Source organism: Alosa sapidissima, chromosome 1 (genome assembly GCF_018492685.1).
Source record: "Alosa sapidissima isolate fAloSap1 chromosome 1, fAloSap1.pri, whole genome shotgun sequence".
Taxonomy (NCBI): Eukaryota; Metazoa; Chordata; class Actinopteri; order Clupeiformes; family Clupeidae; genus Alosa; species Alosa sapidissima.
The window spans coordinates 16890266-16917794 of record NC_055957.1 but is presented as its reverse complement, the minus strand read 5'-3'; the positions used below and the strand labels follow the sequence as shown (position 1 = coordinate 16917794).

The window sequence follows — 27529 nt, the reverse complement described above, 5'->3', positions numbered from 1 at the left end:
CAACAATGATGGACTGTCACAGATTCTAGCAGAATGCAAAAAGCAACAACAAAAAAAAAAAAACTGGGAAAATACATTACCGCTTACAAACATAACAAAAGTGTGATGGAGTGGTGCTTTACTCCCTCTGATCAACCAGATGCACAAACGTGGAGGTGGGGTGGAGAGAACAAGTAACACTGTTCTGTAGCTCATCTTCACTGCACTCCGACTGCACCAATATGGCCAAAGGTGTCAACCAACAAAAAAGGAAAGATACCGCTGCAGCAAGATCCTATCCAGTAAGCCCATCTCCCACACACGCATGTCTGCCCCAAGTAACACGATAATTGCCATTCTTCCAGTCTAACAGCTCCTACACACAGTTGTGTGCGTTGCAGTGCTGGAGACGCATCCCATTCACTTTACATGGGCTCACGTCATCCGTTGCCGAACTGAATTGTGGGTCGCGTTTCTCCCGTCACTCGCGTTGAGAAGTTCAGCTGTTGCTGCACCGACAGACGGCACCGGCCAATCAAGCCAATCGACGGACGGCACCAACCAATCAAATTACGGTTATACTTCAAGTCATTTGCATAGCTACCATCGGGAACACCCACTGGCATGCGTTGGCGGAACGCAACTGTGTGTAGAAGCCATATGACAGGGATTCCCAAACTGTGGTACGTGTGAAATTCCTCTATAGTCTAAGACAGGGGTGTCAAACTCATATTACACAGTGGGCCAGATTTGATGGAATGAGATCTCGTGGGGGCCGTCACTGTCATGGTCGATTTCATTATTTCTCTGCACTGATATTAGTGTTGTTTGGTGATACTCTTTTACTTTACCCACTTGAGAGCAAACAAGTACAAATCATATACTGCCATATTCTGCTCTTTCTCTCTTGAAACACCCTACTTCCATGTCAGTTTTTTGGCCTCTTTCTCCTGACGATGGTTTGTAGTCCTAGGTTCAATCAATTTATCAAAGAATTTTTTCCCCCCTTCTTACCTAAAACATCTGGTTGGCCGTATGAAACCTTTGACACCTGAAAGGTTTGACACCAAAGGTGTAACACCACGCAGCGACACAAACGTAAACAATGGAGGGAGGAGAGAGATGCACATGTTATCTATACAGTCATTATTTTGAGTTTGTGTCAGCTAAACATGACAACATTAAGGTACATTGTACATACTGTGCTGGCGACAAAGTGCTGTCTAGCTAGACATCCCAAGTCTCCCGAAGTTTTGGGAGTCTCCCACATATTGATATCCTGACGCCCGCAAATTACCTACATAAAATCTCAAGGAACCTAGAGCGAACAAGAGCACGCAAGCCAGACCGGACTTCAAATCGTGTGTGCATCTGCGTTAAACGCGCACACAACGTAGAGGGAGAGAGAGAGGAGTGGTGCGTGTGTGCCTGCAAGCGCATCCAAGACAGAGAGCATGGTCTGTTTTGCTAAATCAACCAATCAGTTTTCAGTGTAGGTGGGCGTAGCTTATATCTCTTTTCTCCCGAACTTAATTAATCAGTTCAGTTAGTGTATCTAGGAACAGGAGCGTCATGGCAGAGTCAGTGCCCCTCAAAAAGAACATTTAAGACCCATTTCACATCAGACTACAAAAAGTGTACCCAATTGTCTCATAAGAGTAAAACATAATGATAGTCTTGCACACTGCACTGTTTGTAACACTGACTTTAGCATTGCTCACGGCAGGTTAAATGATTGCAAAAGACTTGTTGAGGTGACTTTAACAAGTGTAATTTCATTTGCATATTACTCAGGCCTATACTAGATGGCTAGTTGCCAAGGCTACATGAAAAGGCCAAACTACAAAATCTACATATTTTACTATCACAATTTATATCAATAGGCCTTCCTTATTTGGTGTGCTGACTAGACATTATTGAACAAACATCTGAATTTCAGTATCTAAGTAGGTTAGGTTGGGATGTCTGCTATACATTTTTGGCATTACTGTTAAAATGCACTTCAGTATAGTGAGTATTGGCAAAACCGGTTATCATTTTTATGTTGAGGCGGTGGGGGTGTTGTCGGCAGTAACTAAGTTACTTTTTAAAGGAGTAATCGGTAATCAGATTACTTTTTCAAGGTAACTGTGGCAACACTGCTGACAACTAATGAAAACCCCAAATTCAGTATCAGAAATTTCAAATATTGTGAAAAGGTTCAATATTGAAGACACCTGGTGCCCCACCAAGTTTCGTGTACCCAGGTCTTTCAGTGTCCCGGGAATCCTTGACGGAAATTTGGCCATGCAAAAAAGAAAAAAAATCTGACTAAACCGATAGTCGCTGCGCTGCGGTCATAATAACAGGCTCACCGGTAGGTCAACTAAGATCCCTGGTTTCTGTAAACTGTAAATCATAATGCCAATTGTGCCGGTCCAGATTGAACAGAAAAGTTGTTGAGAAAGGTGTCTTTATTATAAGTTTCAGTTTCACTTGCGCAGACGCGCATAAACATTGAATGAGCGCTCACTTTAGGCCTACTACCCACCAAATGTAGGCTATGCCTCTTTATTTGATCACACAATTAAGAAATATTTTTATCTGGAACATGTTTAGTTTTTTTCCGGACAGCGGTTCTATAGTCTACCATTAATTTATGCCGCAAATGATCAGACGTGTGACAGACGCATGGGCAAAGCCAAGGGCGCGGGGAGGGGGGTGCTGCAGCTGAAGTTGAGACAAGATTGCAACGCAGACATGTTTTAATGTCATTGTTCTAAATGGCAAAGCTTTAGGCTAGGCCTAGGCTATTCCTTCTTTATTTCTATGTGCATGATATTATGGATTATGGACATTTTCCGGAAAGAAAAGAACGTAAATTCACAAACAGAGAAAGCATCCTATATAAAACAGGGCTACCCACAAATTTCGCCTGACTCTTGCAATACAACACAACTCATTCCGACACTAGAGCGGGTGCCCTGGTTCGCGCAATTCAAAGCCTTTGAATCAGATTCCGAAGCAGTCACGTGGGTGTGTGTCCCAAATGAAGCTTCAGACGTCACACTCACAAACCGAGGCCTCGTTTGTCATCAGTCACGTGATTTTTATGGAAACGACACAAGCCTCGAACCGGGGCTTCATCTGACACACCCCTTTCTGCTCAACACAAGCTCCGAAGCCTTGCTTCATTGGGCACATCACTAGTGGAAAGTACTGGATTAACTGCTGGCTTAAGTATTGTCGAGGACATTTTTTTGTTGGATTTATATCCACTTTATTTTTGTTTATTTAGTTATTTTGGTTTGTTAATATTTTGCATTGTGGGAAATAAAACCCCTTTCAAACGTCAGTTGCTACTGTGACCTGTCCTTCCATCCTGCTCAAACACTTCCAACCCGTTTGCACAATCCCAAAACAGTGGTCTGCCCCGGGCAGTATCACATTTGGTGGCAGTGGTGGGATTGTGGCGCCATCCGGAGCGACGAAGAAGAAGGCAGGAAGAGGAAGGGGCCGAGGTCGAGGCAGCAGCACGAAGCTGGGCACCGTGGAAAACCGGATAATGCATCGACGGCTAGCCACAGAACCGGAAGAGGATCGTGAGCTGGAGGAGGAGATCCAAGGAGCTTCAGGTGGCGCAGTCAACAAGGGGACGGAGGCAATGGATTTCGCTGGTCTGTATGACTTGCTCCAGAAGTCAATGCGGGTGCAGGAAAAGGCCTCTCTCCAGCAAGAGCAGCGTTGGAGGAGATTCCAGGTCCAACTCAACCAGTTCCGGGATGAGCTAGAGGAGCAGCGGGGCACCAGACCAGCACCAGCGCCTGCACCAACACCAGCACCAGAGCCTGCACCTGCACCAGCACCAGCACCTGCACCAGAGCCTGCACCAGCACCAGTACCAGACCCCATACATGGGCAAAGGCTGTGGTGCCACGACTGGAGGAGTCGGATGACGTTGAGCAGTACCTCACCACTTTTGAACGGCTGGCTACTGCGTACCAATGGCCCCAAGAGGACTGGGCGGTTCATTTTCTGCCATACCTGACTGGGAGAGCCAGGAGTGCCTATGTTTCCATGGACATGGAGGAGACACTGGAGTATTCCAGAGTCAAGGAGGCCATTTTGGCCAAATATGAGATTAATGAGGAAGTGTACCACCAGAGATTCCGGGATCCCGAGGTGAGAGCAGGTGAAACACCAAAGGAACTCTACAGCCGCCTCAAAGACCTCTTCAAGAAGTGGATCCGACCTGCAGGAAAGACTGTGGCGGAAGAGGGAGAAATATTGATTCTTGAACAATATCTTCGTTCACTCTCACCAGAGATTCGAGTCTGGGTCAAGGAGCATAACCCTAAAACTGGCCAGCAGGCTGCTGAGCTGGTGGAAGCATTCCTGAGTGCGCGCCGAGGCTCCAAGAACTTCCGCTATGAAAGACCCTCCAGTGGGCCCAGCCGGGGTAAGTCTGTGGGGTTTGGTGGTGGAAGTGGTCTTAAGTTTAGCGAGCGGGGTGGCACTTATCACAGACCTCAGTCTAAGGATGGGTCCCAACCAGCCAGATCAGAAACTGGAAAAGTTTTGTGTTTCTTGTGTGGGAAGGAAGGTCACATCAAACCCCATTGCCCCACCAGAAAAGAGCAGAGTTCTAACCTTTGCGTGGTACCCAGACTAGAGAGGGATGTCCACTGTGTAACGGAAAGAATGCAGACAGCCCCTGTAATGGTAAATGGTCGGCCCACTACAGCACTTATAGATACTGGTAGCACACAGACCCTTATTCAGCCACAGTTACTTACAGAAGGTAAATATGGAAAGGGATGTATAAAAAGCTGTTGTGTTCATGGAGATGAGCATGCCTACAGGACGGCCCAGATCTATTTAGAGGTGTTGGGGCAAGCATTTAGCCTTACTGTTGGGGTGGTAAAGGGATTAAGTCATCCAGTGGTGTTGGGTCAAGATGTGATGGTGCTACCTAAAATTAGTTCAGGCTAGCAAGCCAGTAAATATGGTAGTTACCAGGTCCAGGGCTAAGAGGGGAACTTCTACAGAAAGGGAAAGGCGAGCCATATTCAGGGAGATGACTGCTATTACAGGAGGGGAGGCAGAGGAAAGGGCCGTTAAAGTAAAGAAAACTGTCAGACAGAAGAGACGAGATCAATTATCATGGGAGGTCAAGAAGGCAGAGGAAGCGGGCTTAGCACAACCTGAGCTAGAGGTGAAAAGTGTAGTGTCAGATGACATAGGACCCTTACAAAAAGCAGATTCCACATTAAGAAAAGCTTTTGACAATGTTAGGGAAGTGGAAGGCATAGTTAAAGATGCTGGGCATTCTCTGTCAGGGGAGTACTACTTTCTAAAAGGGGGTGTGCTCTATCATCAGCCAGAGGGAGGACTACCTGAGCAGCTAGTGTTACCCAAGGATTTGCGCAAGGAAGTTCTTCATATGGGCCATAGCATCCCGTGGGCGGGGCATTTAGGCAGTGTAAAGACCTTGGATCGCATTGCCAGTAGGTTTTTTTGGCCGGGGATGTACACGGATGTGCAGGGATATTGCCGTATTGCCGAGTGTCAGCTCTCTAGCCATAGTAAGGTTAAACCTTTCCCTCTCCAACCTTTGCCCATAATTGGTGTGCCTTTCTCCAGGATGGGCATGGACATTGTAGGCCCCTTAGAAAGAACAACAAGGTGGTCATAGGTTCATTTTAGTAGTCTGTGACTATGCGACTCGCTATCCTGAAGTATTTCCTCTACACAAAATTACCGCCCGAGCCATAGGTCAGGCCTTACTGCAGCTTTTTTCACGGGTGGGAATACCGCAGGAAATACTGACAGACCAGGGCACAGCTTTCCTCTCCAAAACCCTTAAGCAGGTCTATGGTCTGTTGGGCATTAAGGGTATAAAGACCACTCCGTACCACCCCCAGACTGATGGATTGGTGGAGAGATACAATCAAACTCTCAAGGCCATGATTAGGAAGTTTGTCTCCTCTAATGGCAAGGACTGGGATCGGTGGTTGCCTTATCTTTTGTTTGCCTACAGAGAGGTGCCCCAGGCATCCACTGGATTCTCTCCTTTCGAGCTACTCTATGGCCGACGTGTGAGGGGACCACTTGATGTGCTGCGGGACGCCTTGGAGAAACCTAAAGAACCATCGACCACCAGTGTACTTGCCTATGTCCTGGCCATGCGGGACAGGATGGAGGAGATGGCTGAGCTGGTGAAAGAACAGCTGGAACAAGCTCAAAAGAAACAAGCTCAAAAGACCCCTGCTGTTGCTGCCCACCTCTGAGAACAAGTTAATGGCTCGGTGGCAGGGCCCTTATACCATCCTGAGGAAGATGGGACCAGCTACCTATGAGGTGGCAATGCCCGAGCGACGGAGAACCAAGCAGACGTTCCATGTTAATCTGCTGAAGGAGTGGAAAGAACGGGAGGAACAGGTCAGCCAGCAGCTTCTCATCCAGCGAGTTGGGGGGGATGAGGATGACCTTGAGCAGGTCTTCCCCACCGCACGACAGGCATCGTCCCTGGACCTGTCACATCTGTCCGATGACCAGCAGAGGGAGCTGGAGGCCATTATTCCAGCGGAACTGCTACAGGAGAGACCGGGATACACCACGCTGGTGGACCATGACATTCCTCTGAGGGACACCACCCCTGTAAGGCAGAGGATGTACCGTATCCCTGAGCGCCTGCTTCCAGTTCTCCGGGAGGAGTTGCAGGTAATGGAGTCCCTGGGCGTCATTGAACGGTCACAGAGTGAGTGGAGCAGCCCTGTTGTGCTAGTCCCTAAGAAGGATGGAAGTCTCCAGTTCTGCATTGACTTTCGCAGAGTGAATGCACAAAGTCGGTTTGATGCCTACCCCATGCCACGTTTAGAAGACCTGGTTGAGCGACTGGGTAATCGCAGTTTATCAGCACCCTGGATCTATGCAAAGTGTATTGGCAGGTGCCCCTGGCTGAAGCGCCACGGCCGGTGACTGCCTTCCGTACTCCTCAGGGATTGTATCAATTCAAGGTAATGCCCTTTGGCCTGCAGGGGGCACCAGCTACCCTCCAGCGCCTGATGGACCGTGTGCTGGCGGGTGCTGGGGACTTCTGTGCCGCATATCTGGATGACATTGTCGTCTACAGCAGCTCCTGGAAGGAGCACCTTGAACATCTTCAGGAGGTGCTTGGACGCCTTCAAAGAGCTGGCTTGACCCTCCAGCCCAAGAAATGCGTTCTAGCCCAGAGGGAGGCTAGGTATCTGGGGCATGTCCTTGGGGGATGGGTCATTAGACCTCAGCAGGACAAGGTGCAAGCCATCCTGGACTACAAGCAACCTAAGACCAAGAAGGAGCTGCAATCTTTTCTGGGATTATCTGGATTTTACCGGCGGTTTGTGCAGGATTTCAGCACAATAGCCGCACCGTTGAGTGATATGACCCGTAAGTCGGGGTCAAATGGTATCCAGTGGGGGCCAGAACAGGAGAAGGCTTTCCTAGATCTTAAAGGGGCCCTTTGCCAGAGTCTTGTCCTCCAAAGCCCAGATTTTACTGCACCCTTCACAGTTCAGACTGACGCTTCAGGTGTTGGACTGGGGGCTGTGCTGCTGCAGGGGGAAGGGGACCAACAAAAGCCGGTGGCCTATTTGAGCCGCAAGCTGTTCCCCAGAGAAACCAGGTACTCTGCAGTTGAGCAAGCGTGTTTCTGTAAAATGGGCAGTTGAGGCCCTAAAATATTACCTGCTCGGCAGGGACTTCATTGTGGAGACTGATCATCAGGCTCTACAGTGGTTGCACCGGATGAAGGACACAAATTCCCGGGTCACCCGGTGGTGGTTGGCACTGCAGCCATACCGATACACTGTCCGATACCGGGCAGGAAAGGACGATGTGGTAGCAGATTTTCTGTCTCGCCATCCTGATGGCAAGACTCCGGAGGGGGAAGGAAATGTGGAAAAGATCGGGTGTTCTTTTCCTGTCTCACCTCCGTGTTCTCCGAGGTCTACTACGCACCTCCCTGAACTATGAAACACCGTTCATTCATTCATTCATTCATTCATTAATTCATTCACTGATATGCGCAAGTAGCGCGCTGGTCGCGTCTCCCCTTCGGATACATACACACTCGCATACATACACACACGCACATACACAATGTTACTGATTAAAACTTCTGTGTTCCATCTCCCCGTTTTGCTACAATGTAGGATCCCATTGCAGTGAAACCGTGTGCATAGTTGTGCTGTTCTGTAACATACATACTCACTTACTGATACCGACACTTTCTTTCACCGTTGCGTTTCTCTCGCCGTCTTCCGCATTCGTGATGGTCAAACAAGAGCGCACTATGTGCCAGTACTATTTAAAAGACTGTTTGGGTCATGGGAAATGGTGTGGGGAAGATCAAGTATTCTGTTTTTCGTGTGTATGTGTATAAGTATGTGTTGTCATCCGTTATCCAATTCTGTGTTGCCTGCATTGCTATAGAAAACAAACGGCTGTAGATGCGGAAATGTTATGGGGAGCCATTGGTGCCAAAAGCACTTAATTGATTTGCCAGGAAATTAAGATGTGTTACCTGTAGTTGGTTTTCTCCCAAATGTTGCATTATGAGGGCACCTATATGAAGCAGTCAGTTTGTGAAATGAGAAAAGGAAGTAACAGCTTGTTGTGAGGATGTGGTGGTATGTTACTGTGTAGTGGAAAGTACTGGATTAACTGCTGGCTTATGAAAGACAATTTTCTGTTAAGTATTGTCGAGGACAATTTTTTGTTGGATTTATATCCACTTTATTTTTGTTTATTTAGTTATTTTGGTTTGTTAATATTTTGCATTGTGGGAAATAAAACCCCTTTCAAACATCAGTTGCTACTGTGACCTGTCCTTCCATCCTGCTCAAACACTTCCAACCCGTTTGCACAATCCCAAAACAGTGGTCTGCCCCGGGCAGTATCACAGAAGGCAAACTACTTCAGGTAATTCACAAGTAGTGGCTCCTTATCGGCAATGTCAGACTGCTGTTATGGCTTACCGGTAATATCAGAAAAAACTTCACAGAGATGAAAATTAAGTATAAAGGTGCAAATATAATATTATTTGCTAAGTAAACATCAGTTTATTGAATAAAAATGAAGATAAAATCCTGGGAGAGGCCTTCCCCATATTCCCCCCTGAAATAGGTCAGACATTTTGTTGTTTGGTCATTTTGAAGAAAGTCTGATAAAATTGAGTGAAGTCTAAATATTATATAAGCCCATTAAAACAGTGCAATAACACAATCTTAATCATTACTATGGGGTATTAAAGGAATCTTAAGGGTCTGTTATTTATGTGTCTCGGGCTTCATGGGAGTTGATCATGCCCGGATTGCAACACAGACTTTTCACATTTGATTTATAAGTCCTGGGAATGTAATAAAAGCTGCTCACTCAAGCATTTGAATCCAATTATCTTTCTTGGAATGCCGTTGTTATCCAATTAAAACTCTCTCTGTGCTGGAGAATTATAATAAGTTATTTTCTTGGTTTTGTCAAAGGTGGTATACATACAATTTCGGACCACTTTCAGAGAAAAAGGGATACAGTGGTACCCTGGAGATATGTACAAAGAAATGCTCCAGGTGGGTTTCAAACAATATTAAATAAGAACTTTAACTTTTTTGACTGTTTTTCCTCCAATATGAATGAAGCAGAGCCCATTATGTCTAAACTCACTGTGTCTGATTTAGCCAGATGACATTTGATCAGAGGATGAGTTGAGGATAAAAATATTAAAATTGTGTTTGATATTCTATGATATGTACCACAGAACACATACAGGAGTCATTAACTTTATTAAGCAATATAAAATATACACCAGGGAAAATAACTTCCTCTCTCAGTCTCAGATATTTTTTACATAATTGTGTGCTTTTTAATTGAAAAACACATGTTGTCTCCTTCCACTTGTAGAACCTAGTGAAAAAGAACAGTCAATACAGTACATCAAAAGTGAACAAATCTGCACAGTTTTAAAAAACAGAGTCTCTGCTGAATCCTCTCATTAGGAAATGAGTCAGATGGTAACAAAAAGTAGTTTTTTGTTTGTTTGTTTGTTCCTGGCCTCATATCAAACACTGATTGATGTCAGGGGTTGTGCTCATTGTCGTGCTCCCTAAATAGTATGGACAGTGTGTGAACCTCCGGGCCCCAGTCGTCCAGCTCTGCTGGGTCCAGCTCAGACGGCACCCCAGGGAGGTCCAGCGAACTGATGGAGCCAGTGGGGGAGCCGTGGCCCTCGTAGGCATACGTCTGGAGGGAGTCGTACGGCGGCCCTCTCGTGTCCCGGTCGGCCACCACCACCCTCTCCCTGATGACCCTGTGGATGTCCTCCTCGTCCAGCATAAGCGACGTGCAGCTGGCCCCAGCGGCAGCAGCGGCGGCGGCCACCTCCCAGGCCTGGGCCAGGGCGTCCCTCCGGAGACGAAGCTCCTCGGCGGCGGCTGGGTTCCTCAGTGCCACGATGTCAAAGGCCTCCGTGTCCTCCTCGCCTCCACCCTCGTCGTCGTATGTCACCACGTTCTCCCGCACGTCCTCCTCTGAGATGATGAGGGGTTCCTTCTTGCTCTTCTTGCTCCGCAGGGTGACAAACAACACAACGATGGCTGCATAAAACACAAAAGAGCAGAAGTCTTTACTGTGCCACCTGGAGCAAGTGAGCACAGTGAGAGACAGTTGGGAACTCAAGGAGACAGTATGTAGAGCAGTGATGGAAGCAAAGCAGTTCCAACCAGATCTCCTTGTGGACCTCTGCATGACTGCTTTCAAGCTCTGAAGTATTTTATAAAGGAAGAAAAGATAAAAAAAAGTTTCTAACACACACAAAAATACTTTGGTCTCTGAACTTGAGATTTACTCTGACTCCTTTTCTCTTTCTCCCTTCATCTCCCACCCCCTCTTGCTCTTACCCAGCAGAATGACGATGCAGAGGAGGATGGCGACGAGGGCTCCGGTGCTGAGTCCAGCAGAGGACAGGAAGGCCTGTGCCTGGCAGGCCCTGAGCCGGCCGCCCCTCTGGCAGGGGCACACGCGCAACGTGAGGGTGCTGATGCTGCTGAGTGCCGGCTCGCCACCGTCCCACACCTCCACGGCCAGCTCGTACAGCTCCTGCTCCGTCTGGCTGAAGCCGCGTCGCTGCGACACGATGCTCGCACTGTTATCTGGTGCAGGACGAAACACAAACGAGATGTTGTTATGGTTTGGTTGCTTTTGTTGTTGTCGAAGTCTGCAGATGCTGGGAACCTAAGGGAATGCGCTTGGTGTTACGGCAGATGGACAACTAAGCTGTCGGCTAGTTCATTATTGGGAGGCTACAAAATGCTCTGAAATAAAGAGAACTAGAATTTGGCAAAACTGTACATCATTATATATTCAGAACTGTTCTCCTGACAGGTGGAGATGAAAGTGTTTCAACTGCATAAAATCAGGAAGCTTTCCCCCCCGAGATTGTGTTCCATGTCTTTCACCACTCTGCTGCTCTTTGCTCTTTTTCTCTCTTTTTTTTTTTTTTTTTGGATAAAATGGAAGGAGCCGATAGAGCCGTAAAAAAAAACGGCTGTGCGGCGCCAGAAACTTCACGCCTTATTAAATCCACTCTGGCGCCTGGGCCTCAGCTCGTACCGGGGAGGCTTGTGTGTGTGTGTGTGTGTGTGTGTGTGTGTGTGTGTGTGTGTGTGTGGTGAGCATTTCAGCCTCGCCTCCCCAGAGCCGAGGATCAGTGTGTGCAATCACGGCCCACCTCTTGAAAATGCAGATTCATGTTCCCCTCGGAGTGCCGAGCCTCCCGATAGCCCGATGCCTGCGGCCGCCAGGGGAGACGCAGGCGGAGGGGGAGGAGCGCCAGTCTCCAGGCAAGAGCCTGCCTACTCGTGAATGTCAACACGGCCATGTGCAAACTGGAGCCCCTGGAGGCCGGTACCTTCCTCCACAGAACCCCTGTCTGATTTACACTGGATCCGTGCCGAGGAGGGGTCAACGCAATGCTCATTGCCAGGCTGGGAGTTGAAATTTATTACGACACCGTCACCCACAGCTAGCTACCTAGAAGCGCTGGCTGAATGCCAGGCAATTTGCAGAGCCGTGGAAGAGACTGCCAGCATGATAATATAAATAAAAGCACAAACCCTCCTTCCACTGGTTGCAACAGTGGTGTTCTAATGTTATTTATTAGTAATTAGTAATAAAATGGAGTCATTTGTTGAAGCTGAACAGCCACCCGCTGGTCTCTAGGCATAAAACACAGGAGACTCACTCAAACACTCTTAAACCCTCTTTCTGTAAACACGTCTACTTTTTCTGTTGCATAAAAACAGCAATGGGAGTGCCTTGTGTAAGTGGTGCAATTAATTTCTACGAAGAGGGATCCTGTGTGAAGGAACATAGCTTTGGCACTCTTAATAGCTGTAGTGGTCCAAAAACATGAGTGCTAAAGCTAAAGTGTGTAGTTAAAAAGGATTTCATGAAGGACGACAGATGAAGCAAATGGGGGTGGGGGAGGGGACTAGAGCCCATAAGAGACACTTCTGTCACTAATGTCCCCTGTGTGACAGATGGGACACGTGGATGTGCATTTAGAGGGCTCTACAGCAGCCTCACACTCCCCTTGACGATGATCACATTAGTAATCTGTGTTGCCGCGTGAAACGTGTGTGTCAACTCGAGAGAGAGTCGCCCTACTCACATCGAGTAATCAAAGAATGAACTAAGAAGGTCACTTGGAAAGAGCAAGGATGGATGGCATACCCCACAACCTTAACGAATGCAAAACCAAATTGGTCATGCCACCTTGAGAATTGGATCCACTCCACAATTGAACATCTTCATTCTTTGGCCCATGGTACACCTTTCCATCCTACACGGACATTGGACTGGCAGATACAGTACGACTGACAAACAGACAAACCACACTGCAAATATAACCTCCTTTGTGTGGATAATTAGGGGTGTTAATTAAACGAATGTGTTACCTAATGTACTAATGAATGAATTAATTGAGGTTGTTAATTAACTGACACCCTATTTATATGAAATGAATAAGAACAAAAACAAACCAACCAGAATGTTTCTGTTCGTTCTAAACAAGCACACTGTTTTATTGTTTAAAGGCTCAGTGGTGCTTCATTGATCAAAGATGCTGGCCTTGTACCAATCAGTGGCAGGAAAGACTTCTCCAAAGTGCTCTTAAGTGTTACAAGGGGAGACTCCCAGATGAGTAAACAGGACTGAACCAATCCCTCCATGGGGATGATGTTGCCTTAGGGCAGACAGCATGCTGGGCTTGAAGGCACACAGTTGGTGAGTCCTACACCCCTGATACAAAAACAACCAAAGGCACGTAGCCTCTAAACATCTCAGGCTTAGTACACTCATTGTCTTCTGCATTGTGACAAGTACACCGAATCATCTGCTGGCCAGCGTATCCATGCAGAAGCGCAACACTAGTTTTCTTGGGGGGAAGGTGAGAAAGAAATGTGTCTTGATTTTTAAACAGAGGAAGCCTTGAGCTAGTGAGGAAATATAATACTGGTTGCCTGGGAAACAACACCATTGATACAATTCTGGTATGACAAAAAATAAAATAAAAATGAAAAAAAAAAAAAAAAAAAAAAAAATGTAAAGAAGGAAAAAGGACTCCAGGGGTAAGAGGGTACACATGAGGATTATCCCTGTGACAACAACCAGTGCAAACTCTGCTTGTATTGACAAACAGGCTTTGATTACAGAGAAGCTCCAGCAAACCGGCTCTCTTGAGACAGTCGGGTAAATGGGAACACCCTCGCAAATCCATCATGTGACAATTTTCTGAAGGACTAATCACTTTTTAATGATCTATCGCAAACTGTTTGCGTTGTGTATGTGTACTCGAACCATCTGTGAGCTGCTTCAAAGCCCCACATAAATGAATACACTCGAGACTCAGCGTGTTTACAGCATGACGCAGGTCGTACCTTCATTGTCCTTCAGGGTGAAATTGGGGTTCCCCGGGGGGTCACTGGGCAGGGTGAAGGAAAAGTGTCCATTCGCAAAGTTGTCTTTGTCTGTGGCCTTAATCGTTTGAATCACCTTCATGACAAAGAGAGAGAGAGAAAGAAAGAAGAGATTAAGAATAAAGCAGAAACAAGGAGTAAAGAGAGAGAGCAGGGAGGCAGGATGTTATGAGAGGGGAGGCAGCGACATGCATTCAGATAGAGTTTAAGGATTACTGGTGTAATTGGACTACCTGGGGCTTTTCCTTCCCCTAGTTTTTGAAGGACATTGAAAACAGACTCCATCCTCTTTCTCCCTCTCTTTCTCGCCCTCCAACTCTCTTGTTTTCTCTCCATCCAACTCTCCTTCCCTCCCTCTCTCTCTCCCTCCCTCTCTCCCTCCCTCTCTGCTGCTTTGTCCAGTTCTGCTGTGCCTCAGTAGGATGTTGTGGGCAGATCAGGGGTGGTGGGCGACATGCTAGGGCTCCTAGCCGATGATATTGTGTCAGCTTGTTAAACTAATTGGCTCCCACTAGCAGATGAGTAGACAGTGAGAACCTCCCTGCACTGTTGAGCTCCAATTATTCTGCCTGCTCACCTGTAGGCTTGGGGATGCCCAAGTGAAAAAATAGCCACCATTTGAATAAGCAAGAGACACAGTGGCTTTTACATCAGATATCATGCAACTATTAGTAGCATTTTTTTTTACATACCTTAAATATTAAAGACGAAGTAACGAGAGCCAAAGAGAAAGGGAGAGGGAGAGCATATCCTCACATCTCTCCCCGTTTAGTGACTGGACTTCAAAAAGAGTGTCTTGTGTTTCAAATTATGCCTGAGCCTAGGTGGGGAAGCCAGACTTTAGCAGTCTGACTCAATAAGGGGTCGTGCAGTGACATTCACGGCAACTCCGCGGAAGTGAGTGACACTTGGAGGTGTCGAAGAGATGAGGTTGCCGTGGTGAAATGTGAATTGCCGGAGAGAGTCACGATGGTCTGACTGCATCCTATGGTTATGGACTGATGAGACCCATACGTGAATTTCACCATTAGAACTGGCAGTGCCTTAGAGATGCTATATGTCACAAACGCCTACATGCATATGCTCGGTGTTGCTCACCTAAAGGTAGCATGCTAACCAGTAGCTTCAGACCTCTCTAGTATCAAATACAGTGCAAGGCAATGGAAGTGTGCTGTTGCTAATGTAATGGTACATTCAAAACTACTTGAATCCTACAGAATCTTACACATAGCCTCCGTTAAGGTAGTTCCTCCACTAACCCATATAAATATTCTCTGGAAAATTAAAATGTAGAGACTATATTTAGTCTGAAATTGAGAATAGTCCTGTCATCATTTTGAATAAGTGCAACTGTTTAAGAATCAATGCATACCGCATCACCATCCTCACAAGATTACAATAAAACACCAATTCATCATTCAGCCCTTTTACCTCCAGTTAATTTGTTACTGATATTTGTGAGAAGCATCTTGACACTTAATCTAAACAGACCTCGTCTGTCACGTGCCCTCAGTGCACAGATTATGTGCCACTGCCTGGTTAGTAATCTTCATTCAAGGAGAAAAATATGAAGAGAAAATGCTTGTGTGATGTGAATCTGGGCAGCCGCTCTTTGCTGTGCACAGACCCAATTTGAATGAGTGATTAACATTTTCTGCAAGCCAGCGACAAGACATTGGTGCATGCTGAATAATGTATAGGTTCAAGAGGCTGCAACGTCTGCAGAGCCACAGATAAATCCATCCCTGATGGTGTCAGACATATCATAAAGGGTGTGTGTGTGTGTGTGTGTGTGTGCGGTGCGTGTGTGTGTGTGTGTGTGTGTGGGAGAGGGGGGGGGGATAGGTGGGAGGAGTGCAGTGGAGTTTTTTTTTTTTTTTTAGAGTTGTCCTGCTGTCAAAGTAAAAGTAAAAACTAAAATGGTGGTAATTACAAGAACTGGGGTTGTTTCAGAAGTAGGAGCCATGAGATAATCAGATAGCAGGGAAGAACACGCCAGAAGAGAGAACATGACTTACTTGGCCAACCCTGGAGGATTCACACACAATGATGTCGTTTTCAGTGTCAATATACGGCGCATTATCATTCACATCCAAGACTTGTACTGTGACCGGAACATAACTGACAAGGCTGGGATTATCTAGAAAGAAAAATGAACATACAGAAGATTAATCTTAATGACTAGGTTCATTCTCGCAAAATAATAGATATAGTAATACTTACAGCCATAAGACATACTGATATAATACTACTTAAATCAGTGCAAAATGAATATATAAATTTGAAGACATCATTATGCTGCCAGTTCTGAGCCATGAAGTTATTGTTTAATTATCGTGCTTGTAATAATAACTTTGTCTGGGTCTGGGGGAGTCGTTTTCGGAATGCACTGCAGTGAATTCTACATGTAATGTAATGCAAAGTAGCTCTCTATTCATCAGTCTAAATGGCTTGGCTGCACTGGGAATAACTCACTTTCATTTTTCATTTTTCCTTTTGGAGCTCAAATCCTCTCTGGACTCAGTTTGTTACTCTATTTCTCGAGGACAGCTAAGTTACTCTTACATCATGTCAGGATTCAGTGTCTGTCTCACATCACATCAGCATTCAGTATATGACTAACACGACTTGTCAGTACAGCATAACAAAATACAAACAGAGGACACAAACATCTTTCTCAGTTGTATACAGTATATGTATATATAAAGACAGATATACTATCTATTGCATATGACTTTCTCTGCAACCAGGCAATGGCAAACTCAACCAGCCTAATGTTCAGTGTACATTTTTAATTGCACATGAGGGTCTCACACTACACTTACCCCTGGCAACATTCAGCAATACAGTATGTCAACGATAGCATCCTATAGTCTAAATGTTGGATGTGGCTTTGTGTTGGATCCAGACAGAAACATCACTCTATGTTCCATCACTCTCTAGCCATTCTATATGCTTAACTTCAATCCTAGCCTGGGTGAACCCAGACAAAACTGTTAAAAAATGTTTAATTTGCTGGGTTCCCCCAGGCTACTTCCACCCCTCTGTAATCATTCTATATGTTTAACTTCCATCCACCAAACATCATTCATCTTATCATGATGTTCAGAATAGACTTTATTGTTTTAAATCCATAAGATCCAATAAGGCACCGCTGAGTTGTCACAGCAGGGGAGAAAGACAAACAGCCAAAATGTGTCAATGTTTTTCCCCTCAACCAGCGCCCCCCATGGGCACCCCCCTCCAAACACGTTGGGAACCACTGATCTAACAGGATATGTGACAAAACATGGCCCTACATAATTATATTCCACTTGACAAACAAATAGTGCACATAATGATCTGCCTGTCTCCATCTGTATGTGCCATGTCTCCACCTGTATACTGCATAAACTGTTCATGAACTGTTCATGAACACTTTATGTTAGACTCCAGAAGACTGTACGTAGACTAGCCTAATAATTTCCATGCCAGCTGACATTATCGATAGGCAGCAGTTTCAGTCCATTATCTGAACACCATTGTGCCGAAAAGGTTAAAGGAAAGGGTAATTGCTTAGATAAGCATGAAGGGATACAAAGTGAGAGAAATTGATTGACCTTGGAGTCTGGGACATCTCCAGCATCACACAGTGACAATGACGGTCTTAGCATTAATCAGAAGTGTCAGAAGTTATGGAATAATCTGCCTGTATACATATATGTTTCAGACAAAGAAAATACAAAGCAGATGATAGTTTTTGCGAAGTCAAAGAAAAATTAATGGAAATGTTAGACACAGTGTGGCTTACCAATCTCTGATGCCATCACTGTGATGTTGTGCCAGGCGGCCTCTTCTCTGTCAAGCATTTGCTTAGTGGTTATACGCCCAGTGTTGGCATCAATGCTGAAACTCGTATCTGCATGATTGGTTTGGTCAATAGAATACCTGAACAAATAATACAAAAAGTGTCCAAAATACAGTTTACTTTCATTGTGTGAATCACAATGGGCCCTGAAGGGTCCTTTGAAAATAATGGACAACATATTCCATCTTTTGTCAAAACAAATACATTTCCACAAAAGAATAACTGTCAGAAAAATATATATTCTTCACTGTAGAGATCTTGTCACATACAGTAGGAATGCAGAATTTGAATAGGGCTTTGTCGTTAACACCAATATCGACCTGATAGTGGGTGGAGGGAGCTGAAGTTGCTGAAAATATTCTGGTTGGTCGAGCCTAAATAAAATGTGATGTAACACTAATGTAGCCTACCTCTCAGACAAAAAAACAATCTGCCTGATGAGTGTGACGACTCCTGGGCCTACTCAAACAGCTGTAGCCCCAATTAGGTCCTCATCACCCACTTATTGATTGAATGATTTCCTTGTTTTTTCCTTGTCAACGAGCAGCACCTGAACTCCGGGACTCCCTATTGGTTGTTGTCATCACATGTTTTGGTACTTAAACTCTTTTGTTTCAATTCTTCTTTGAACAGCATTTGTAATGCTACACAGTGCGAAGCCCTGTCCTGCGTTTTGTTTTCTAAACAGTTTGGACTGCAGTTTTGTTGTAATTTTTGTTACTCTTGGCTTTAATACTGCTGCAAGTTGGCTGGTTGACTGTATAAGTATAAGTACATATACTTTTTTGGAAATTTGGTCTCTGCATTTATCCCAATCCGTGAATTAGTGAAACACACTCAGCACACAGTGAACACACAGTGAGGTGAAGCACACACTAATGCCGGCGCAGTGAGCTACCTGCAACAACAGCGGCGCTCGGGGAGCAGTGAGGGGTTAGGTGCCTTGCTCAAGGGCACTTCAGCCATGCCTACTGGTCAGGGTTCGAACCGGCAACCCTCCAGTTACAAGTCCGAAGCGCTAACCAGTAGGCCACGGCTGCCCAAACTGGTGTGACTTCACAATAAAATAAACCTGCATCTACCTCCTGCATCATGGATGACTTGTTACAAAATGTTGCTCCACGAGTGGAGGTAGCAGGTGAGCCAGGACTCTGAACAGCTGTAGCAGAACAAGGCCGTCTCCTCGGTGAGCACCACAGCAAATTAACTGAACTGAGTGTTTCAATGAACAGTGCTTTGAGGCTACTTCATGAGATGTCTATAAGGCTTCCTGGGGACCCTGCTCGATCTACAGCTTCAACCCAGTCACGGCCTTCAGTTCCTCGAACTTCTTCCTCCTCTGAACGGCACAAAGCTGCGCTCCCCGACAAGTATGATGGTAACCCCTCCAAATGCAAGGGCTTTTTGTTTCAATGCTCTCTTTACTTACTGCTTACTACTCACCCTACTGACTGGACGTGCACTTGAGTGGGCTGCTGCTGTTTGGGAGCAGGGCGATGCAGATTTTCGTTCCTACGATGACTTTGTGGCACTGCTTTATTCAGTTTTTGATCACCCAACCGAAGGCAAAGAGGCTGGTGAGCGTCTGTTGCAGCTGCGACAGGGTGCACGAACAGCAGCAGACTATGCACTCACACTCCTCAAGTGGCTGGAATGAATTGGCTCTGTGTACACTTTTCCAAAGAGGTCAGCGAGCAGATATTCAGACAGAGTTGGCCTGCAGAGATGATCACGTCTCTGGAGGCTCTCATTGGGTTAGCAATTCGGCTGGATAAAATACTACGAGAGCGCCGCCGGGATCCACGACTCCTCCCCACCACAACATCAATGCCCGAGCCCATGGAGGTGAATTACGCCCGTCTACCCTCTGCAGAGCGGCGAAGAAGCATTCAATTGGGCCTGTGTCGGTGCTGTGGTGCGGCTGACCATCAACTACAGGACTGCAAGCTGAAACCATCTCAAGCCAGGTTTAATCCCAGTGGTGATGCAGACAGAACAACTTCTATTCCTGGGGTGAGTAAACCTTCAAATCCCTTGTCAGTCAAGCCATTTCTGATTCCTGCAATCATACACTGTTCTCCAGCTTCTCACTCCACTTAAGTACTCATTGATTCTGGAGCTGCTGGGAACTTCATAGATGAGGCTTTAGCAAAAGAATTATAGATTCCAGTCAGACTTCTTAAATCTCCAGTACCAGTGAAGGCCCTGGATGGGAGACCCATAGGAACAGGATTAGTCACACATTTTACTGACCCCCTCTCCATAACTGTTGACCAGATCAGGAGAGTCTTGGCTTCTTAGTCATTCAAGCTCCAGTCCATATAATAATTCTTGGCCTTCCATGGCTCCAACTTCACAACCCTTCCATCTCCTGATCAGACCTGAGTATCACTTGGTCAACTTTCTGCCAGAGGAATTGTGTCAGCCTGCCATGCTGTTCGACCCTAGTGGAGAGTCCCCCAGTTTCACATCAACCCATGATACCTGAACCCTACCTCGACCTGAAGGAGGTTTTTTTCCAAGGCTAGGGCTACCCACCTGCCTTCTCATCGCCCATGGGATTGTGCCGTAGACCTCCTACCCACCTGCCTTCTCATCGCCCATGGGATTGTGCCGTAGACCTCCTACCCACCTGCCTTCTCATCGCCCATGGGATTGTGCCGTAGACCTCCTACCCACCTGCCTTCTCATCGCCCATGGGATTGTGCCGTAGACCTCCTACCTGGTGTCTCTCCTCCACGTGGGAAGGTTCCGAGAGTAAGACCCAGGGTCAGATGCTCCCCCACCAGACCTTGGTTTACTACCTGAAGGGGACCAATTCTTACGCTGAGTAGCACCATCTGACACATTCCCAAACATTCTTGTGCGTCGCCACACACTAATCGGCCAAGACTGCAGCCTCTGCTAGCGTCTGGACCTTTCGTTCGTTCAAGTAGGTAGTCACTGCTTCTGGTAAACAACTCTTAAACTCCTCAACCAAGATTAACTGCCTCAGCAGCTCCGGGGAGTCAACATGTTGTGAGCTACACCACCTATCAAACAAGTGTCCTTTCTCTCGAGCAAATTCGACAAAGGTGTGTTGGTCGCTCTTCTTAAAATTACGAAAACTCTGGCGGTATGCCTCAAGAACAAGTTCATACGCACAGAGAATGGCACACTTGACAGTGTCATAACAAAAGGCTTGCTCTAAAGAAAGCGATGAGTATATGTCCTGAGACCTCCCTACCAGAACGCTCTGTAAAAGCAGAGTCCAGTATTCTTTTGGCCACCGAAAGGAAACAGCCCTTTCAAAATGAGGGAAATATTTCTCGACCTCACGTTCTGAAAATGGTGGAACCATTCTGATGTTTCTATACACATCAAACACAGGAGCTGTAGGAAGTACAAGATTATCAGGCAAAGGCCGTGGAGCTGGAATGCCATTACTATCATCAGGCGAAGGCGAAGGAACAGGAGTACCTTTCGCAGCCAGTTCAAGCTCTAGTTTCCTTAATTCAATTTGCCTCTAACGCTCTTTGAATTCAAGCTCTCTCTGATGTTGCTCATACTCTCGTTCACGCTCACGTTCGCGGTCAGCACGTTCCTCTTGTTCCTGTACTGCCTGCTCACGTTCACATTCTCGTTGAAACTCTAATTTTTTAAGTTCCAGCTCTCTCTCTATTTGCTTCTCTTTAACTATTAGAGCTTCACGATCAGCACGAATTTTGGCTGCATCGAGCTGCATTTGTTTTTCCTTCACTGCCAATTCCTTTAGTCTAATTTCACTGCCCTGACTCCCTGCAGATACAAGTGATGCTGGACTAACAGGCTCAGTCAGTTTTAAGACAAGAACTTCCTTTTCAACCAATGCAGACTTAAGGTGACTAAAAAGTGAAGCTTTTGCTTTCTTAACCTCACTACTGAGCTCTATCCCATAATGTTGAACAATCGGTATTAACTGTTCCTTCGTACACTGCTCTAGTGTCCCCTCAGAAGGATCTACAACAAACTCATCCACTATTGTAGACATCTCTGACTAACAAACACACACAATACAGTTGAAATTAAGCAAAATTCCTAAACAAAGTAAACAATTCCTCTCTTCGCCACAAGAGGTAGAAACTCAGTAGCATAGGTATGGGTAACTCTTGGCAAGCTAAAAGCACTTGTTGATTAAATGTTGATTACAATGAAAACGATGCAACACAGAAATAAATATTTCCATTAAGGATTACCAGTATGAAATATCTGATCCAACTTTTAACCACTCAGTTATGTAAAAGGTCTAATGCCACATATTTTAAACTACCTGCTCTGGCGCCATATGTTCACAAGCAATCTAAACAAGAGCGTTTGGCTAACACATATTTACAGATTTTGCCCTCTCTGACTGGCCATGCTACTTGCAACCTTACCAAACACAATAGCTACTAACCCCAATTAGCCTACTGCAGGATACAATGCAAATCAACAAGCGACGTCTCGCCTGCTAATTCAATTATTATCTTGTAATTGGTATACCTCTAAATGTAGCTTTGCCAACAGAAAATAATACAAACAGCCAACCACAAACAATCTGACCTTATAACAATGCACAAACAAACTTTATCTTATTTACAAACAACAAACAAAGCAAGCTAACCTCACAAAGTATGTCAGCGGTGGCCTAACCCTGGGTCTGAGCAGGTCCTAAACCCACCTAGCCCCCCTACGGATCACCGAACTGGGGATATTTAAACGCAAACTTGTGGAAGGACAGAAACCAATGCACGGTTTAATGCCACAAACCGAAGCGTACCTTCAGCAGTTCACCGTAAAACACAAGAAAGGCAAAATAGCAAACAAGCAAAATAAGAAACAATGCCTCAGAAGAGACGAGCTAGCTCAAATCAGCTAAAGCACCTTCTAAAGGAGCTTGCTCAAAATAGGCTACACAAAGACACACAAAGCAGTTTGCTCACCTTACTCCTGCCGATTAACTTCAGACAACCAGTTCCAGACTGAGAACCCAATCATGTTACGGCCCAGGCTCGTGGGGGCAGCAAACATGAAATGGAGGCCAACACCAAATGCAATTTCAATACTTCATTTATTTACTAACAGATAAACTGTGTCTAGGGGATATGATAGGTCTACTGGTTGCAGTTGCAATGACGGAGTAGAGTTTGAAAGAATGGATGTGTGAGCACATGGGAAAGAGAAAAGTGTGTGTGCAAATGAGTGGATGTTGAGTGTTTGAATGTGGTGAATGAAAGTCTCGATGTGTGTGTGAGTGCAAGAGTCAGAATGTCGGAAAAAGTCCCAGCCACAGTGAGGCTGATCTTCAGGCTTATATCGACCACGCCCACTCCAGGTGCAATCAGTCAACTCGCCACCCCACAGTCGATGCATAGGCCTCTACACAGACAGCAGGGGGAGCAGAGGGTCGTAACAACCAGGTATGTCCGATCATGTTCAGTGTGTGCAACTTCCAAAACTCCACATCAAGCTCCAGCAGGAAAAATCCATCCCCTTCCAATCCCTGAAGAGCCTTGGTCACATTTGTCTATTTTATCACTGATTTGCCCCCATCCTATGGCTACACCACAATTCTTGTGGGGGTTGACAGGTTTTCTAAATCATGCCGCTGTATTCCTCTGCCGACTCTTCCCTCTGCACTCCAGGTTGCAGAGACATTGTTCGAACAGGTCTTCCGGCACTATGGCTTGCCTATAGATATTGTCTCTGATCGAGGACCTCAATTCACATCAAAGATATGGAAAGCTTTTATGCAGAGATTATATGTTGCTGTCAGCCTAACCTCAGGGTACCATCCTCAAGCCAATAGTCAAGTAGAGCACATGAACCAAGAGATTGGGAGGTTTCTCCGAAGCTACTGCCAAGGCAAAACAGGGTGAGTGGGCACTTTATCTACCTTGGGCGGAATATGCCCAAAATTCTCACACATTCCTCTACTGGCCTCACCCCCTTCCAGTGTGTCCTGGGTTTCCAGCCTCCTCTACTCCCATGGAACCCAGAGAAAACCGAAGCTCCCGCAGTTGATGAGTGGTTCCGGAGGTCTAGCCAAGTGTGGAATATGACACATGTCCGACTCCAGTTTGCAGCAGGGTTGTGCACAATTCGAATTCTGCTTCCTGTTTTGCTACCTCAATTGAAATGCAAATGAAATTCAAGAATTGAATGGGAATTTAAAAGCCAGTTTCAATTCAGTTCTGGAATTTTGCACAAGCCTGGTTTGCAGACAGAAGGGTCAGGCTGATCGTCATCGTGGTGAGACCATAGAGTTCCAACCTGGTGACAGAGTCTGGCTCTCTACAAAGAACTTAAAGCTGCGCCTTTCTTGTCAGAAGCTGACCCCTCGGTTCATTGGCCCATTCAAAGTCACCCGGAGGATTAATAAGGTAGCTTACCAACTCTTGTTGCCGCGTCAGTATCGCATTTCACCCTCTTTCCATGTGTCCTTACTCAGGCTCCTGGTTCCTGGCCCTCTGGAACGGGCAGCTCCCTGTGAAACTCCACCGCCTCCACTGGATATTGACAGGTCCCCTGCGTATGCTGTCCAGTCCCTTATAGACTCCAGACGTTGTGGGGGTCGCCTTCAGTATCTAGTGGATTGGGTGGGCTATGGCCCGGAGGAACGTTGCTGGGTTCCCGCAGCTGATATCTTGGACCCAAACCTCATACGTATTTCCATCTACGCCGCCCAGATCGACCAGCCCCACGCCGTAGAGGTCGACCTTTGAGGTCGACACCCACCTGCAGCTGGAGCTGCGCATCGAGGGGGGGTACTGTGATGACTCCTGGGCCTACGCAAACAGCTGTAGCCCCAATTAGGTCCTCATCACCCACTTATTGATTGAATGATTTCCTTGTCACCCTAACGAGCAGCACCTGAACTCCGGGACTCCCTATTGGTTGTAGTCATCACATGTTTTAGTACTTAAACTCCTTTGTTTCAATTCTTCTTTGAGCAGCATTTGTAATGCTACACAGTGCGAAGCCCTGTCCTGTGTTTTGTTTTCTAAACAGTTTGGACTGTAGGTGTACTGACTGTTGTTGTAATTTTTGTTACTCTTGGCTTTAATACTGCTGCAAGTTGGCTGGTTGACTGGTGTGACTTCACAATAAAAGAAACCTGCATCTACCTCCTGCATCATAGATGACTTGTTACAATGAGGGTAGTAGAGTCACTATAAGAAGCATCTCATGGAGCATTACCTTACAGCGCTCTTGGTACTGTCGGGGTCCTGCGCAGTGACCATGCCCACTTCTGTCCCTGCGGGGGCGTTTTCGTAGACGTCCAGGATGTAATAGTCCATGGAAAACAGTGGCGCCTCGTCCACATCTCCAATGATGATCTTCAGAGAGGTGGTGTCTTTAAAAGGACCCAGGTGGGAAAAACGGGAGTCCAGGTGGGTGTTGATCCCCTCAATGTGAAGAGTGTAAGCCTTCTTCTTCTCATAGTCCAGATGCTGAAACATCAGCAGACAAGTTCAAATGATGGCCTTAAACTGTCATAATTACATTTTTTTACATCATAATAATTGTATGTAAGGCAGGAACCTTTTTCAGCACGATAACGCCTTCTTTCTTGTCACTGTCAGTAGAGATAGCAAAAATGGCAGCTCCCTCTGAATTGGTGATGCGGTAGGTCATTTCAGCGTTGACACCAAGATCGTCGTCGTTCGCTTTAATTTTGCCCACTGCTTTTCCAACCTGTGCTGATTCAGGAACATAGAGCTGGTAGTTCTCTGTAGTGGAGTGAATCATAACAACCACTCATTCATTTCATCATTAGACTCTATGGACCACAGACACGGCTTTGTCAGAGCAATCTTTTTCATCAGTGAGAGAGCAACTGGCTCTCTACAACGTTTATTAGTTAGTAATTCTGAGTACCGGTGCATTGTGCTTTCAAACAACATTGAGGGAAATTCATATGCTATTTTCAGGACATTATAATTACTCATTGCATGTCATGCTCTTGATGTAATTGAATGAAATCTGTGGATGCTGGAGAGAGTGAGAGAGAAAATGAGCACCTACTCTGTGGGAACCTGGGGGGATTGTCATTGACATCCGTCAGAGTGACATTGATGGTGGTTGATCCAGACAGACCTCCCACCTGACCAGCCATGTCTTTGGCTTGGATGATGACAGTGTAGATCTCCCTGGTCTCTCTGTCCATGTTTGCCAAGGCAGTCCTAATGATACCTGCAGAGAAAAAAAAGATTAATGATCATGTGTTTTGTAGCCATACAGTAAGAGAATGTGTGTGTATTGACAAATGAGGCTTTTAAAAATGAGTTTTCAAAATGATCTTTAAAAATGGAGTTGGAAGACTGTGTTTAAACAAGTCTTAATGGTTGTGCAATATTTACAGGGGTTTAAATACACCCCCAAAAAATGTCACTGTCACGTGGTGCAACCAAAAGTTTCTAAAAAAAACCACACTTCTATTTTTTGGTAAGTATTGTACCTGAGAGTGTCTACAGTGTAGTTGTTGTAGTTGACCTTGGTATTAAAAGTAACTTATGAATATGAGTAATTAGGTGCAACACATTTTTCAACCATTTGTTCACTTTAATCTATTATTTATTGGTTAAATGAGTATTTTATCTGGTTGTACCACCTGACGATGTGGTTGTGCCACCTGACTTTAAAATTATAATTTCAAATTTCAAATTATACAGATCTTCTTGGACACCTATATAACCTTTTGACTTTGCTAGCAAGTTCATCCATTGAATGTTCCAATACAATAAAGAGTTTAAATTAAAATAATGTTTTCTTCAGTTCTACATTGGTTGTACCACGACATATAAACTGTACAAGTCCAACTATAAAAAGAAAATAGCTATTTTTATTTTTTCTGAGGGAGATTTACAAACTTTTCACTCATCAGTAAAGGTCACTTGGGTCCTCTTGATGGGGCAATATCCTCTTTACTCTTTCTTCAATTATGAAATTTCAATTCAATTGAAATATGAATGTGGTTGCACTGCCCTGACATTTCAGATAACAGGCAGATGCACTTTGTGAGAACATTCTACCTTCTGAATGAATGTGTGTGTGTGAGAGAGAGAGAGAGAGATGTGTATCTGGGTGTATCTGTCTTTGTGCATGTTTGCTAGTGCATTTGTTTGCAGTTCATCTCTGTTGAAGAAACAAACATTGAACCTTTCCTGGTGGAGCGCACATGAGGAGCAGTAATGACAGTAATGACTTCTCACTGGAAACTAAATGATTGTTGGGGAAATGGGGGTGGTCCTTACAAGGCCATGTCCTAACTGTCCCCTTTCGCCGCCCCCTTGGCCTTTCTCCCATCCCTGCCAAGCCGCTCCCACACGCTTCACAGGTTTCAGAAAAGTGTGTGAGCCATCTGCCTAAATCGTGCCTTGGGGTTCAGCAGACCATGGAGTGGCCGCAGCAGGCAGGGGGAAACAGATTGAGTTTGCACGGTGCACCTGTACAAGCATGATGCCGCAGGGAACACAACCCCCCCCCACCCCACCCACCGAGGCCAGGAGCTGAGGTGTGCAGCATCTGACATTTGGACTGGAAGCAAACACTGATTGGAAGAGTCGCACGGTGAACTGCGTTTTACTTGAACAGCTGATTCAGGAGTAGAGCACTCGAGAGTGAGTAAAGGCCAAGGGGCCTCATGGAGATGCTGGCTGATTGGGAGGTCAAGTCATTTTGTAATAATTTAAAGCAGACAGTTGTCTATGAG

The 27529-nt window shown here is 45.7% G+C and overlaps 1 protein-coding gene across 5 annotated transcripts in view; it reads right to left on the bottom strand.

Moving 5' to 3' along the window:
• Nucleotides 1–9763: 9763 nt before the first annotated feature.
• LOC121724191 (cadherin-18-like) overlaps nt 9764–27529 on the bottom strand; it is a 93738-nt gene continuing 75972 nt past the window's right edge. For 2 of the 5 annotated variants that reach the window (XM_042110616.1, XM_042110693.1), the window contains 8 exons: nt 25843–26010; nt 25360–25547; nt 25015–25268; nt 17761–17897; nt 15989–16110; nt 13932–14046; nt 10893–11144; nt 9764–10589 (listed from right to left, as the gene is read on the bottom strand). In XM_042110616.1, the coding sequence (XP_041966550.1) occupies nt 10072–10589; nt 10893–11144; nt 13932–14046; nt 15989–16110; nt 17761–17897; nt 25015–25268; nt 25360–25547; nt 25843–26010 (1754 nt within the window). In that variant the 3' untranslated portion in view covers nt 9764–10071. Of the gene's footprint in view, nt 10590–10892; nt 11145–13931; nt 14047–15988; nt 16111–17760; nt 17898–18086; nt 18241–22757; nt 23090–24206; nt 24539–25014; nt 25269–25359; nt 25548–25842; nt 26011–27529 lie in introns of those variants that run through there. The other 3 variants (XM_042110860.1, XM_042110773.1, XM_042110942.1) reach the window with 3 other exon arrangements.